This window comes from Neltuma alba, unplaced genomic scaffold (genome assembly GCF_004799145.2).
Source record: "Neltuma alba isolate B1F8T4 unplaced genomic scaffold, ASM479914v2 tig00013498_pilon, whole genome shotgun sequence".
NCBI classification, from domain to species: domain Eukaryota; kingdom Viridiplantae; phylum Streptophyta; class Magnoliopsida; order Fabales; family Fabaceae; genus Neltuma; species Neltuma alba.
This window is the reverse complement of record NW_021637724.1, coordinates 110,826-126,480: the sequence shown is the minus strand read 5'-3', so window position 1 is coordinate 126,480 and position 15,655 is coordinate 110,826. Positions and strand designations below refer to the sequence as shown.

General features: G+C 37.1%; 1 protein-coding gene, 1 non-coding gene and 1 pseudogene across 4 annotated transcripts; 1 reads left to right on the top strand and 2 right to left on the bottom strand.

Annotated features, from left to right (window-relative positions):
- The first annotated feature begins 1,919 nt into the window (after positions 1-1,919).
- On the top strand, positions 1,920-3,408 carry LOC114737799 (glycolipid transfer protein 3-like; annotated as a pseudogene).
- A 4,888-nt stretch (positions 3,409-8,296) lies between these two features.
- LOC114737821 (small nucleolar RNA Z221/R21b) lies at positions 8,297-8,391 on the bottom strand. Its single transcript, XR_003739468.1, has one exon. It is a non-coding gene; the product is annotated as a small nucleolar RNA Z221/R21b (small nucleolar RNA).
- A 1,396-nt stretch (positions 8,392-9,787) lies between these two features.
- On the bottom strand, positions 9,788-15,437 carry LOC114737817 (protein LAZ1 homolog 1). Of its 3 annotated transcripts, none has more exons than XM_028925800.1 (9): positions 15,421-15,437; positions 13,145-13,530; positions 12,958-13,014; positions 12,500-12,608; positions 12,198-12,400; positions 12,017-12,105; positions 11,478-11,733; positions 10,465-10,707; positions 9,788-10,371 (listed from the first exon to the last, which is right to left on the bottom strand). In XM_028925800.1, exons 2-9 carry the CDS (start codon positions 13,283-13,285, stop codon positions 10,087-10,089), a joined length of 1,383 nt encoding a protein of 460 aa, XP_028781633.1. In that variant the 5' UTR covers positions 13,286-13,530; positions 15,421-15,437; the 3' UTR covers positions 9,788-10,086. The 3 variants fall into 3 exon arrangements, with proteins under 3 accessions (XP_028781633.1, XP_028781632.1, XP_028781631.1); XM_028925799.1 differs by lacking the exon at positions 15,421-15,437 and adding an exon at positions 15,264-15,392; XM_028925798.1 differs by lacking the exon at positions 15,421-15,437 and having other exon boundaries at positions 13,145-13,709.
- Between the last annotated feature and the right edge of the window lie 218 nt (positions 15,438-15,655).

The following is a 15,655-nucleotide window of genomic DNA, read 5'->3' as shown; positions in this document are numbered from 1 at the left end:
AACACGTCGATCACTATGCTCTTTTTGTCTCTTTCAAAACGCAAATTTTACAAAGGTTTTAACCTTTGACATGTATCTATTCAATTCCATTTTTCTATTTGAGATAGTCTCAAGTAGTTACCTTGTTCTCTACAGAATATGGATTAATATTAATATAAAAAAGGTGAATTTCATTAAGTGAATAATGGTAGTTTGAGCGGGTCATGCATCTTCATATGAATAGGAGCAGGTGGCAAATGAACTGGTTGGGAAAAAATCCGAAAGAATCTCGAACGTTCACACACACACACACACACCTATTATCTATGTGATGCATGTATGTGAGCCACTTTTTAATTGGAAGCAGTCCCATTTGCTATATGTGCGCGTGTTAGTGTTTGCTTCTGTATGTAAGTTTCTGGGATGTAACAATGCTGGCCCCACTCTTTTACAATTCTCAACTATTTGCCTTGGAATATTTCAAGAAAGGAAGGAACACCGGCCTTCCCCTAGTTTCTCCTATAAGAGGGAGAGAAACAGGAAGCTGATAGCTGATAGGTATGAACTAATATTAAATACGAGAGATCGTTGATAAGGACGAATGGATGAGGATAAATAAATGAATGAATGAATGGGGTTGGACTCGATGATTGTAGGGTGATGCAAAGTTAAAATTTTTGAAATGCTACATATCGTGTTCGTAGTGGAACAAGTAACTGATAAAAATAAATGGCATTATTTGTGGCACACATGGTCAGGATTCCTGCGTACGGAAAGACAAGTATAGAAAAATGAAGTGAAGAGGAGTACATATGGATGCCGTTCGTCCTGAGGCTTGCCGTCCAATAGGAGTCATACACATGATGCCCCAACACAACAGTACATTTCCTCCCTCTCCAGCAACCTCGCACTCGAAAATCTCAATGTTTCTGTCTTCCATGCCACTCTCTCGTTTTAAAGCTTATCCAGTGCCCCATCGTTTCCCAGACAGCATCAATTTGCTGCTTAAAAAAATCCTATTCATGTGATCAGTACCGATTGTATTTGTCACATGCTCCTTAAGCCTTTCGATCTCAACCAAAATTTTATCACTCGAGATTATTCTTTTCCCTTTCCCAATAGCAATTAGTACCAGTGTTCATCGGCCTTGTATAAACTTGATATAAAACTAGCTCAGCCCAGTCATCCAAGCCACACATTAAGCGCGACAGACAAAAAAAATTGAATTGTAAGATCGGATGTCTATATATATATCTTGAATTTATTCCAAAACCCATGCATGATGTCTTAGTTTTTCTCCACAAAACATCATAAAAACCATTATATATACAGGATAAGTTATGATTTCATAGCGATTTACATCAACTTCTTAAAAAAAAAAAATTGTATAATTTCTACTATATATGTTATATTGGGGGGGGGGGGGAGGTCAAGATACCGACTTGATATAACAAGGCAAACTGGTTGAGGAAAGACTGAGACGATGAAAGGGCTAGATAGATTCTGTTGCCTATTGAATTTTTGAGCGAATGGGACCTACACCAGATAGATCTATGGAGATCATATTTTATAAAAGAAGGATCTGTACAAATATGTATAGAAAAGATAACTCCAAGGTCAAATATATAATGTCACCATCAATGGTTTCTACAGCAAGTATCATAGCCCATTGTATTTTCTTTGTCCCCCCCCCCCCCAAAATTTTTGGTCGTGGTAGCACATTGTCCCTATTATTAAACAAAGAAGGAGGGTGAGGGTGGGGGTGGGGGTGGGGACGCCATGTTATTGGATGTTTTCAAAAAATTCAACAGGTGGCAATTGCAAGACTCTCACTACACGAAAGAGCTCGTTTTTTAAATTTCTAGGAGTTCTCTCTCCCCCCCAGCCCTCCTGCCCTCGCTCACTATGTGTCTGTGTGTGTATATATATTAGGGAGAGGTATGGAAGGATGAAGTAAGATGGAGCAGAAGTCGGAGATAAGGTGTGCCATTGGGGAGCTGTCGATGATTGTTATAGCCAAACCTGGAGATAATAATGGCGATACAGCCTTCGTCGCCACCGAGCCTTTTTTATCTCTATGTTACCTAGTCTTGCAAGTTCTGGGTGAGTTACTGTTACTGACCACCAATTACCACCCATCTCTACTTTTATGTTCCAAAGCTTCAGCCACGAAAGTGACGCCACTCCTAACACATCTTGCATGATTGATTGATGCTCTTTTGCAGATAAGATAGGGCCAACCATGACTGTTCTCAGACAAGACGTTTCTCAAAACATCAAGGTCTTAACGAATAGATACTAATTAACATGCTTCTCTTATTCTGAGGGCTCAAACACACTCCTCTTATGATCCATATGATTTTGGTTTTCTAATTACTTTCGTTTTCCCCGTTTCTTTGGCATGAGGCTATTAGATTAACTGTCAGTTTTTAAGCTAACGCATCATGTATACTTGCACATTTGCTTATCTTTCAATATTAATTGTAGAGATTGGAAGTGGCGTATGAATCAAATCCCTCCGTGAACTCAAACTTGGTTGAGATATTGAGAACAGAGACAAGCCTAGGCAACGCCAAAAAGGGGCCCAGCTGCAGTAAAGCCTTTGTTTGGCTCACTAGGTCAAACCTTTTCATACCCCTTTTATATTTTCACCTGACCTTAGTAATTTTTCATGAAATATTTAGAACAGATTAATATTATTGTGCTGTCACATATGCATGATATGTCCATATTTTTGACGGTGCAGATCCCTGGATTTCGCGTTGGCGTTATTGCAGAGCGTAGCAGAATATGGGGAGAAGAATATGGAGGAAGTAGTGGAAGAGTGTTATGATAACACTCTGAAACCATGGCATGGTTGGATTTCGTCTGCTGCTTTCAAAGTACAAATCTATATAGACCACCTGCTCTTTCTAACAACGTAGTTTTTTTTTTTTTTTCCTGGTAACCTGTCTCGAGTTTTAATCATAACTATTGATCTTACGAGTGTACCTCTCATATATTTAGAACTTCACATTAAGAGCGTTATAGCATCGTTCTTAGATAAATCAGCATTCATTTGCTATTGTTTCTTTCTGAAGGTCAAAATCCAATTGAGATATAACTCAAAAATGCTATGTATTGCAGGTGGCTCTAAAACTAGTGCCAGATAGCCAAACCTTTGTGGATCTGCTCAAGTCAAAAGATGAAGACTATGATACCCTAAAGGGTGGGATGCAGGAGTTGGTTTCTTTACTCGGGCCTTTTCTCCACGAAGTCCACTGCATCTTAGTAAGCTTCTATATTGTATTGTATTGTAGTACTTGGGGACATAATAATACTCGTTAATTCCTTTGTTCGTGCCTTCTACATATATATGTATACCTAGCTAATCAAAGTTTATTTAACTTGCAGGAAATTTATAACTTGGATAAGCTTAAGTCTGCTTGAAGTGATGATTGAAGAGTCCAACCCACAGTTGCTTTCATGTTATATGTGTCACCTCTAGTTTATCAATTGAATGAGCTTAACCGGCCGGGATAAGCTGTGTTATGCATTTGTAAACTTAGCTTGATTCATTCAAAAGAAAAGAAAAGAACTTTGTATAATGAAGGTGAAGCATTTTGTACATATAATATTCCACGCCTGGAAGCGATCCAACCACAAAATAAATGTGGTTCTACAATCCACATGCTTCTTCATTATATTGTTTCGGAATGTTTGTTTTTCATCATTTGGTCTTGCGTGTACTTGCATTTGTGTATGAACGCTATAATAATAAACCTTGTATATCCGGTGGGTTTTGCAGCATCAATTACACGTTGAATTATAGTCTGTCAATAATCAAGTCTTGAAATAAATTTTTAATTAAAATGTCTTGTCTGGTAACTTTATTAAGTACTTTCTTTAGGCTTCCTTTACTTCTTTTTAGTAAATTTATACTGTTTAATCTACCTTCTTCACTAGCACGTCCAGCAACATTCAAACTGTCTTATTCCTTAGTATTTGTGTGTCAACAAGACTTACAAAATTTGTCAATCACCATCTTATTCATTGCTACTCTTTCTTATGATTGGATCCTACTGCAATAAAAGAGGATCCATTTTGCCCTCGCTAAGAATAGCGAGGGGTGCAGGAAGCAGCAGATAATTAGGGCCGGAACTGGAATTTACAACAAATTAAATTGCAAGGCCAAAATTAATTTCAGCATTTTTTTTTAAAAAATAAGATTATAAATACTTTAATATTCACAAAGAATGGTGAGAATCATGAGGGGCAAGCACCTTTGCCTCCTTTTGAATCCGTCATTTGTTTAGAGAATCAGTATCTCTTTACAATGACTAGCTTTAATTTTTTTTTTTTTTAAGAATTAACAGCAGTTGCTATAAATAAGTCTGCGATCAACTTATGAGTATGACATGATAATAAGGGGAAAAAAAATCAAAACTGTTAGATACGCACCTTCATATTTTATGTTAACATGCATATATCGACCAGCTATCACGTTTAATGTAGATTGGAGGATATGATTACTTCATACAACTTGAGGAATTGAATGAAAGAGGGGTGCCTTCTTCAATCTTCTATGAAAATGAGGATCTTGTAGTTTGTATATGAACAAAGTCCTCTGTCCAAAAAAATTACGGGCTTCAGTTAGTTGCCAACAAACAAATTCTGGAAGTGGAAGCGGTGGATTTGGGTTCTGAAATGTGAGAAAGTTTTTTCCTGGCTGTCTTTTTTTGGGCAGAAATTTTTTTCCCGAGTATTGAAAGTTGAAATGCAGATCCCCGGAATTTGGACATCATGTTTCTTAGTTGCAGCGGCGCACGTCTTCCAGAGTCACACTCACACACTGCAAAACTTATCGCTGAGAGTCTGATTTATATATGCGTGCCCTCTCTCTCTCTCTGTCGACTTCGATCTTGGTCGGTCCAATCAGAATCTCGGTATACTTGGAGCTTCCACGTTGGGGTCCTTCGAATTCGTCAGACGTTTCTAAGTTAGATCTTTCAATACTCGTTCCATCCTGCACTCTGTAATTGGCTTGACAGTTGAAATTGAGATGCGGAGTACTATGAATAGTTTCTCATTTGGATACGGGAGTCCGAAGCCCTACCCAAAAAGCGACTTTGACCTGGAATCCGAAAACCCACGTAACGATCCCGAAATCCCATCTGAATGATCAAATCATTTGGAAAGTCGCCTTCATTACTATTTCAAGTTGCACCAATTTATGGGCTGCTTCATCTCCTTATCTGTTGGGATCACAATTCTTCTGATCCTTTCTGTATACGAGAGCCAATACAGAGCGGCAAATACTTATGGTAAATTCGATCTGGGTTCGGACGATTATCCAATTGCCAAAGCTTCAAAATCTTATAATGGTTGCGGGCCAATCTATTTATACGAGCAGTAGTTGTGGGATGGGAAGATTGAGAAGGAGGAAATGAGGAATCTTGGTGTTTGGAACCTTATCAGAATTGCTGGTCAAGCTGCCACTTTTGTGACGCACATAAAAGAGGGGATTGATATTACAGCCAAAGATGACTCTGCTGTGCTCTTGTTTAGTGGAAGAGAGACTCGTACAGGTGCTGGTTGTTAGGCTGTCGCTGTTTCCAAAACATCATGGTCTCCTATCGGCAGATTTTTGAAACTCAAATCTAGTGACTTGTGAAGTTTTATTGCTGGGAGCAAGAAAAAGGAGAATAAAATGAAGAAAGATTACGTTTTCCCGTTTATGCTAAATATTACTGAACGCTCGGCGAAGCTACTCTACATACTGAGTTATTGAAATCTGGGCTTAAATTTGTGATAGTACTAAGTTCCCACCCCTTTTCTGCTCCGATTTCTCCTTTTACCTCGTAATATAAAGGTGGCGAGTTTCCTTTGCTGCTTCGATGATAAATGACCCCACTAACCACAGTCTCTTGATTGTTTGTGTTGGTAAAGAAGAAACCATGAAATGGAGATCACTTACAGAGGAGGATGCCCGCGACACTTACAGTTTTGAAAACCTCCGATTTAGTTTTCGCGGTTTCCGGGAGCTTAGTGTGGCACAGATCCCACGAATATAACTCTGTGCACTTTTCGTTTGAACAAGCAATGCATAAGATATACTACTTCAGATTCTGTTCACAAGGCTTCATTGATAGTTTATAAACGAAATTCTATAAATAGGATTAGAGGTAGTATTGTGTTTTCTTGTGGATAGATGAAAGAATTGCTGCAAAGTCCTAAATAATTAAGAAATATAATTATTAAAAAATTTCGGTGACAACAGAATAATCTAACAAATAATAATTACTCACTTATCATTCTGTAATTTTTTTTGGGCGACAGAAGAAAAAACCCAAAAACAAAACTACACTGAAAAGCTACGACGGAAGGATTGTCTTTTTTAACTGCTGTCATACTTGAATATGAAACGGCTTATGGAGTTACGGGATTCCTTTGGTTATATTATACAGCGGAACTGAGGGAACTCAATTTTCGTGATTATGTCAATATAAATCAGAATTGCTTATGGGTTTTTCGGATTAGTTCTGATTTCATTGAATGTGAGAGGTATGGTTTCAAGCTAGAGAGATCTGCAATTGGGCTTGCAGAGTGACGGTTGTTCTATGCAAAAGCAGCTGCTCTAAAAGGGCAGGCATTGGTGAGAGCTTAGTTCCAGAAACATTTAGAACACATTAATTATTATTGTGCTATTGCACATGCATCGTGCCTACCCTGACTCTCTCCCTTCGCATAAGCGAGGCAGCATAGTCAAATTATGTACACTGTACTGTCCATTTAGTTAGTTTATTTTACCGAGAAAATACTTGGAAAAAGGCACAAAAATAAAGTCTGAATGTATAAATTTTTAATTAACAGAAGAAAGTAAGACTTGAACTGACATTTAAAAATTATCATAAAATTATTTGTTATTTTCAATTGAGTTAAGGCTATTTATGTTACAGAAGGGCTTTCAAAATGATAGGTTAGGTCTCATTTTCCGGACCCACTGTCTCCACCCTCCAGGGAAGCGTGAGAATGTGAAGTTGCTTAATTACTCATAACGCCGCATAAAAAACCCTGAAGATGAAACACTCGCATTCACTAGCACCACTTGAGATTTTGGGTTCGTTTGGAATAGCTTATAAATAGCTTTTCAATCGTGATTTACGAAACACGAAATAAATATGTGAAAAGAATTTTATCTCGACTTATATAAAACATGTTTATAAGTGATTTCAATCGTAATGACAAATAAGACACTTGTAAGCATCCGTCGATCTCAGCCCCAGCCCCGGCTCATAACTCAAGCCTCCTACGGCCCATTTCAAGCAAGGTCTCCAAAATATCAATGACATGGGGAAAATGGTCATAAATCGTCGTAAAAAGTTCAATTAGAGGTAACAAAAAGTAAAAATTTTAGAAACTACATGTACAGATCCTTTGGTAAAAAAAGATAGGTCCCAGTAAATCAAGCGTTAGGTGTCATGTACTTGGATCGTAGGTAAGCTTGACCCTTTTCCTAAAATTTTATAATAAAAAAAAATTTTCGATAGGATTTTTCAGCACTCAATTTTTATCTTTAATTTTTAATTAGATCAAATTCTCCTCGTCTTTTTTTTTTTGGTGAAGAAATTCTCGTCTTCTTCGAGTACAAAGAAACGAAACCAACCAAATACTTTTAAAAATCTCAAAATTAAATAATTTTTTTTAAAATATCTTTAATTTGAAATCAGTTTTATTTATTATATTTTAATAAAATTAACAGCGACATACTTTTGTCCGGAATTTTAACGTTTCTCTTTTTTTTTGTTGTTGAGATTTTTCTAACTAAATAGCGATTAAAAAAGAAAATTTTAGTTCCATCCAAAATCTTACCTTTTTCTCAAAAATTTCTAAAATTCACCCTACATCAAATTTATCAAATGTCATTTTCTCCACCCGAATACCCGATGGCCTTTCATTCTTCTGGGGATATTAGATAAAAATGTTCTGCGCTGGATGCGTTCTTTGTTCTCCACGTGATACTATTAGCAGATTTATAATCTTAATATTTGCAAAATCAGGCGTTGTTTCTAAAAGGTTTCAGGAGGTGAACGCAAAACGATTGTTCGGTGACCAAAAAAGGAAAAAAAAAGATTAAGAAAAAGGAACCATCAGGAACCAAAGTTTTATCCCCAAAAGCTACAAGAGCTATACGGTCCGCATCATGGTTCGGGTTACAGGAACCCCCATCACTTGGCTCCAATCAAACGCACTTTCATCGGAAACCAGAACGATCGGTTTAAAAACAGGAGATCTTCATATTGCAAGAAACAGAGAATTCCAGATGTGAAAATAAATAGGGCTCAGATTGAATGGGTACGAGAAATTTATCAGCACAGATTGATAAAAATCATCAGAGTGGTGCATGACTTTCTCTGATACTCATCACTGCCCACAGCATTCAATATGAAGAAAGAAGATAGATGGAATGGGCGAGGACCCAAAAAAAAAAAAAAACACAACTAGAACAAGCATAAAGAGAGAGAATGAGGATGCAATGGCCGGATCTGAGAAATTGAATGGCTGAGCGGGCAAATGGTGAAGAGGAACCGCGGAAGATGGTTATATATATAAGAGGAGGGGGCCGGCGTTCGTCCAGCCGCAGCAGGCATTGTGGCCAGGCAGCTCAAAAACCCTAAAGTCTTTTTATGACGTGCTGACACTTTTGCCCCCACTAGTTTATCCTATTTTCATGGTACGGTTGTCAACAGATCACGCCTCCGCGTGGAGAAAGAAATGGCGCATAGGGCTGGGATTACTCATTCCCAAATAGGCCTTAGCTCAGGCCCAACTTCGACCATCCTATATGAGCGTTAATCTTTCAACAAAAAAAAAAACATTAATGCATACTTTAGTTCTTTAAAAGTCTCCCAAATTTTAAATTATAGATTTTAGTTCTTTAAATTTCTTTTTATTTAAAACATTAAATTTTATAATCCAACCAAAACTTGAACCATTTGCTTCTTGATTGGCCAAGAACAAACTTAAAGGACTAAAAGTTACATTAACCGGGGGAAAAAAAAAAGAACGAAAACTTCACTGGATAAATGCCGGTAGAGGTGGATAAGAAAAAGGCCGACTCTTGCCATCCTGCTTCTGTGAATAAAATAATTTTTCAAAACATATTTTTAACATGTCATCCGGCCACATAAGCTTCTGGTTAACCACGTCATAAAAAAGTAAAAGGTCTGGTTATTTATGCTGTGTTTAGATGGAAAGAAAATAAAAGAAAATAAAAAAAGGAAGGAAAACTAGGAAAGAAAATAAAAATAGAAGTGGTTTTTTTTCCTGTTTGGATGAGAGAAAAAAAGTGGAAGAAAAGAAAAATTATGAAGAAAATAAGGTGGATCCCACAGTTCATTTTTCTCTCAACTTTTCTTCTCATCCAAACAAACAGTTAAGGATCAATGCCTTTGATAATTAAATCTATAAGAATTTGACTAAAATAAACTCAAACAGGTCCCTAATTCAAATTTAAAACAAATCATGAGGACGCACAAATTTTTTCTCTTAAAGATAGATATGATGATTTGAATTACGAGCCTTCTTCATCCAAAAAGAAGAACTACGAGCTTTCTGATCGGAAACTCGATGCAGACGAAACCATGGCCTTTCACTCTTTCTGCAGTAAACTTTGCAGGGTTATAGGATAAGGCCAAACTCAAGCTAGACGTGAAAGATTATCCCCAAATGTAAAACATATATAATACTTATAATTATCATTAATCAATAATTTAAAACAATAATACGCCCTCCATATAAACACAAATATTAAAATAAATCACATTTATGACTTAAAAACAGCTTAACTCTTTATGATTTATATATTGATTATATTTTTATCTATCCAAAGACATAAACGTTACTGTATGCGTATTCATTTTCTTTCCCACCTGTTCATTACTTTCACAAAAAATAAATTTACAAAAAAAGGCTATGTACATGAGACGGCCCAAAAGTTCTTAATGCTAATTAAGGAACCGTTTAGCGGAAGGGGGAAAATCATCAAATTACCTGTGGACGTAGTCAAAAAAATCATGTCAAAATCCATTTGACCATGTCTTCTAATTTTAACTGGAAATACGAAATTCACGTCCTCGATGTTGAGGCTCGGGATTGGGGGGGCCGCCTCTTTCCGCCGGGCAAGCCACTGTCACTGATACTCCCTTCCACAAGAATATCTTGAAGCTCAGGAAATTCTGTTCTCCACGACCGCAACGGTACGAGATGGCTGTCATCCTTAGTACTCCTCCTCCTCTCCTCATGCCGTTTCACGTTCTCTGATATCTCATGGAATGTTCTGTTTATCCTCGCAATACCCCTTTCAACTGGTTCTACCACATGTGAAACTGTGTATTTCATGTCGTCAACAATCTGGAATATAGTGACAGAAGGGGTAAAAATTAGGTTTGAGGCGGATGACTGAGATAGCTCAGTTTAAACTGTATATATATGTTCATATCTCACAATTTCACCACTTCCAACAACCACGTCACGAACACTGTGAGTAAATTTCATTCTCTCTCTCTCATCATGTCGTCCCAGCCGCATTTTGGTTGTACGTTCAGAGTCTTGAACCTCCTCGGGATCAGGTAATGCCCCTAGCGATGCGTAGTCATCCATCACCGCTACATTACGGACACACCTCTCCCCCCTTTTGTAAGGTACTGCAGGGAACACATAAAGGTGCACAACAGCAGCTATGCCCATCTGCCAACAAATTATACAACGGGAAACCATGATTAAAAGAAAAGGCCCTCCCGAAACTTCTTAATTGAATGGAAACGCTATAGCATACGCCACGCAAAATGAAAAATTTAAGCTCAAACAGAAGCATCACACAGCAAACTAAAGTTTAAAAAAAATGGCTTGACTCTTCACTTTCTGACAGTCCCAAAGCAAAGCGCTCACTGACCTGAAACGATTTCCCAAGAAAGAGCAGAGCTCAGTATAATCCAGGTGCGAGTATGACCGTAACATGCGCGAACAGAGTACAAAGCTCACCAACTAAAAATGATACTTCCCCAAGGTATTATACACTGCTTAATTTTGGCGGTTTACCGCCCATTCATCAATTCTAATTGTATCCCTTATCAAATTTTATGGAATGTTTACGAAGACAAGGCTGCTGATACCATCCGTTCAGTAAAAAGATCATGCTCATACATAATTCATCCACCACACGTATTTGATTATAATAATTATATAGATAGATAGGTAATAATCAATTTGTGGTATCCACAATTTACCTGAAAGTTCACATTATTCTTTTCAATATTTACATATCCACATCAGTAAAATTTGCCAGTGGCAAAAGGATTTCATTCATAGATCTCACATGGTGCTGATTAAAGCTTAAACTTGCTCAAACCACAACACGTAGATAATACAACATATCAGCACTTCCGGGAATTTAAGCAGTTTAATAATGAAGAAATATAAATGAGAATAAAAAATAGAAGAGTCCCACAATGACTAACCTCTATACAGATAATGTAGTCTTGTATACGTGTTTTCAACACCTGCGCCAACGAACCTTTAAATGCTCCAACTGAAACAAGAAATGCGACTGCCACTCCTTGCCACCATGTCAGAAAGACAATTGACTTGAAAGTTAGGAACTTAGCCAGCGGTTTAATTGGCTCCAATTTATCTTTAGTAACAGAATAGAACTGTACAAGGCAGTACAAGGCCCATGTCTGGCTAAAATTAAGAACAACTGCCAGGTAGGGATACCTGCAAGTAAATAGGAGAATCAGACTGTAAGAATTCTTTGTCCGGAAAAAAAAAAAAAACCGCAAGAATTCTAATGGCAGGTAGCCCTCCCCCATCAAAAGAAAAGGGTAGAAAACTAGAAATAGTAATTTAACCTTTTCAGTTGGTGATCCCAAGAAAATACAATATGTGATTTATATTGGAAAACATAATTTATATTTAGGAATTGAAATATGTCCTATGATATGCACAATGCACAAGCAAACAATATCAAGACACAAACTGATACATTAGCTGAACTTACCCATACTTCCATTCAAACTTGCCCTCTCCATACACGCCGAAAGACTGGAGGATCATTGCCAGCAATGCGCATATCATTTTTAGTATCATCTGAAGTAAAGGTTTTATTCATCAGAACAAGATACACTCTGATTTGAGGAGGAAGGGGTTTTACATATCTCAATCCACCAAATCACACATACATATTGCACAATGCCAATTTTCACAGCATTATAGAAGTCAGGACCAAGATACCAATCTCTTAAGAGGCAGTTTAAAGGAAAGGGATGCTCTACAACTCCGTATGCATATGCTTCTTTTAGAAGAGGAGAGTTGTAATCCGTTATACTCTTGTAATCCGTTATACTCATGCTTTCCATAAACTGAATTGTCTTGTCCTCACCACCTATGAGCATAAAAAATTGAGCAAAAAGTAAGACAAGCACAATCTGTTTACAGCTGCAACCAGAGAGAAGTATTTGGGCATACAATCTGTTTGACATACCTAAGCAAGCTATCAAGTATCTCTCAAAGCAATATAATGCAAAAGCCTCATAGCAATCTCGGATAATTTCACAGTTGAATGCCGCACTAGAATCAAGTAGTGATAAAAACTGCATAATAAAATTTAGAAGTCAACGATGTGTTATTCATGGAAAACTTAAAAAAAAAAAAAAAAAAATTATAAAGCTGATTTTATTTTGTAGTCAATCAAGCACATATGCCTATACTTATGTTTGCTGTAGCTCACAACAAATAGTTTTTGCCTGAAATCAGGAAATGCAAACCAGGCTTTATCGAAAGTTGTATTATTAGCTAAACAAGGCCAAGAAACCTAGCGTTTTAAAATGAAAAGGAGCATTGCATTCAACATACATTGACACGGATATTCATAGAGAAACAGATAGATTTAACAAACCAACAAAGAAAGAGGGTAAATATTATTTAATAAATGTTACTTACCGATTCCAGTGCATAAACAGGAACCATTAAAATGAGGCCAATCAAAAACTTCTGCTCCTGAACAAAAGAATACACATATATGAAGGGAAATTACCAGCGGTGAAATAACCATGTTAAAGAAAACTAGACAAATATAGTAAAAAGCATTAAACGAGGGGAAAGGGGGCCAAAAGGCATAAGATTGAACCTCCGGCTGATTATAGGCAGATAAATGCTCGAAAATCAGATACATGGAGAGAACAAGAGCAACAAGCACAAATATGCTTGAACTGGAGATAGCCCAGCTGAAGGTTCCTGCAGACTCCACGCCTAGGTTTAGGAACCACATATTTCCTGACCTGATTATGGACTCAAGGGGCGTATAAAGAGATATGGCAGAACATAGAGCACCCGTCAAACTGAGATGACAAAAAATTATTATTTCTTGTAACAAGTGGTCTGCATTCCTTGATCAACTTGATGATTTGCTATTTCCACGCCTTGTGGTGTCTCCAAAAGTCTAAGATGCTTCTGATTCACTCATTCAACTCTCTTTCCTTCCGTCTGCTCTTGACTGTATGTAATTAGTCAAACCTGTAAGGCACAATATTTGACAGAGGAAAATCACCCTTCTGTTATGACAAATAGTCCTCAAATATAATGTGCACCATGAAGAACTAACAAATTCAATTGACAGTAGACAGGGATGTTAGCTTTTGATACATAAAGAAGTCCACAAAGACAAGGACAACAATCCAGCATTGACAATCATATTCGCTATTTAACTAATTTAAATAACTACAAGAAATGGCAACATGTAGGAACACTCTAAAGGCCATCCTTCAAACTCAGTATTATAGTTCAATGAGAAACCTTATGCGTAATAGGAAATAAAGTAATGACAATCCCTGAGAGATAAATTAGAAAACATAAAACCATCCCCACATGTTTTGGCACCCAAAACAACCAAATCTTGAGGCATCATTAAATGTAAAAGTATACATGCATCATACTTTCATGGAAAATTAAGTTCAACCACTGGATAACTCAAAGTTGGTATGGCGAGTTTTTAAGTCACAGGTACCAAATAATATAGAATGGTCAACTAATCAAGCATGCAAACCCCACATCACCTTCTCTAGTAAATATAATAACCATAACCATAGTTAGTTTCCACCTTGTCAATTACCTCAGGTGAATAATCATCATCAAACAAGTTCTGTTCCATCTTATACTAGGGAGGGGAAATGCAAATCAACAGAGCATGAGAGGCATAATTATCAGTAACTTGTTTATTGATGAAATATAGGCACGATATCTTCTCCCCATGTAAAATAACGTCCATATGGAACTTAGGAAATGGTTATATCAATTTTCTTTCATACGCTAAATTGGAGCATTGCTCCTACTCTATGAAGCATGTCCTCAGGGTGACACATGCACATAATTTACTACTACTACTACTACTACACAACAACAACAACAAGCTTTGTTCCATCATGTGGAGTTAGCTACGTGAATTGCATTACCCCACATGCATATATTTTACAATGCATAAAAAAGTATTACCAAAATTTTATGTTTTTTTCAAGTCAATAGAAGTAGATGCGGTGAAGGGAGACAATAACTTCCAATATGAATAGACTCCGGAGTTAAAAGATGGAAGGTCATAGTATTTCTTTTTCTAAGAGCGCAACATCACAACAACATTACATCTTCTCATTCCAATTTCTGGTGCAACCAATCTAACTGTCTGGTAAAAAGAGCATTATCATGCATGTACTCAGTAGGGATTAAAACATAAATAACATAGCGATCAAGCAGAGGCTCCAGTAAGACGTTAAAAACCACATTAAAACGAAGAAAGCATAATGAGAGAACTTAAATAAGAGCATCATCACTACGATCAAACAAACATCAGTATTTCATGTCCTAGTCTTCTACTCTCGCGGCGCCTAACTTATAATTACTATGGTTGATTAACCTTTCGGAATTTGACAAGAGCAGAGGAGGCTGAAACAAAAGATCCAATGAGCATCATTAATACGATCAACTAAACACTAATTCATGTAAGCCTTCTTCCCTTGTGGCGCCGAACTTATAATTATTATGGTTGATTAAAATTTTAAAATTCAATAACAGCAGAGGAGGCTGAAAGGAAGGGTCAAACGAGTCGGGTGAGGATGACTTACCTTACTTGCTCCGTATTCCCCAAAAATAAAACGGGGAAAAAAAAAAGCAAAAAGCAAAAAGCAAACCATCATCCATCATAAACCGCTGAAGTTCAATGAAACCTCAGTTCATCAACAACTGTGCATCAGACTAACCTGCCGCGATGGTTAATCAAACAACAGTTGTAAAGCACGCACATCACTCACGGCATGTAAAATTCCAGCAAGAAGAATCCAGTGGGAAAAGGAATGCGAAAAACCCTAGGCTACATAAAAATGGAAAATAAGTTGCGTATGAGCCGAAATAACTCACTGCAACCGAAAAGAAATACGCAATACAATGTGGCGCCAAGGATACTACTGAAGGAAGATTAAAAAGAAAGAGTTCAAACCTTTGCTTAAGATTCTGTCCCTGTATAATCGAGATGAATAGTTTTGCGCAAGAATCTATAGCCCAGGAAAGGGGAGAGAGAAGCAAACGAAATTTGCATCGGCGGTTGGAAAACTATAATCACGAAATTATCTGAAAAGAGAGAAGATTCTAAAGA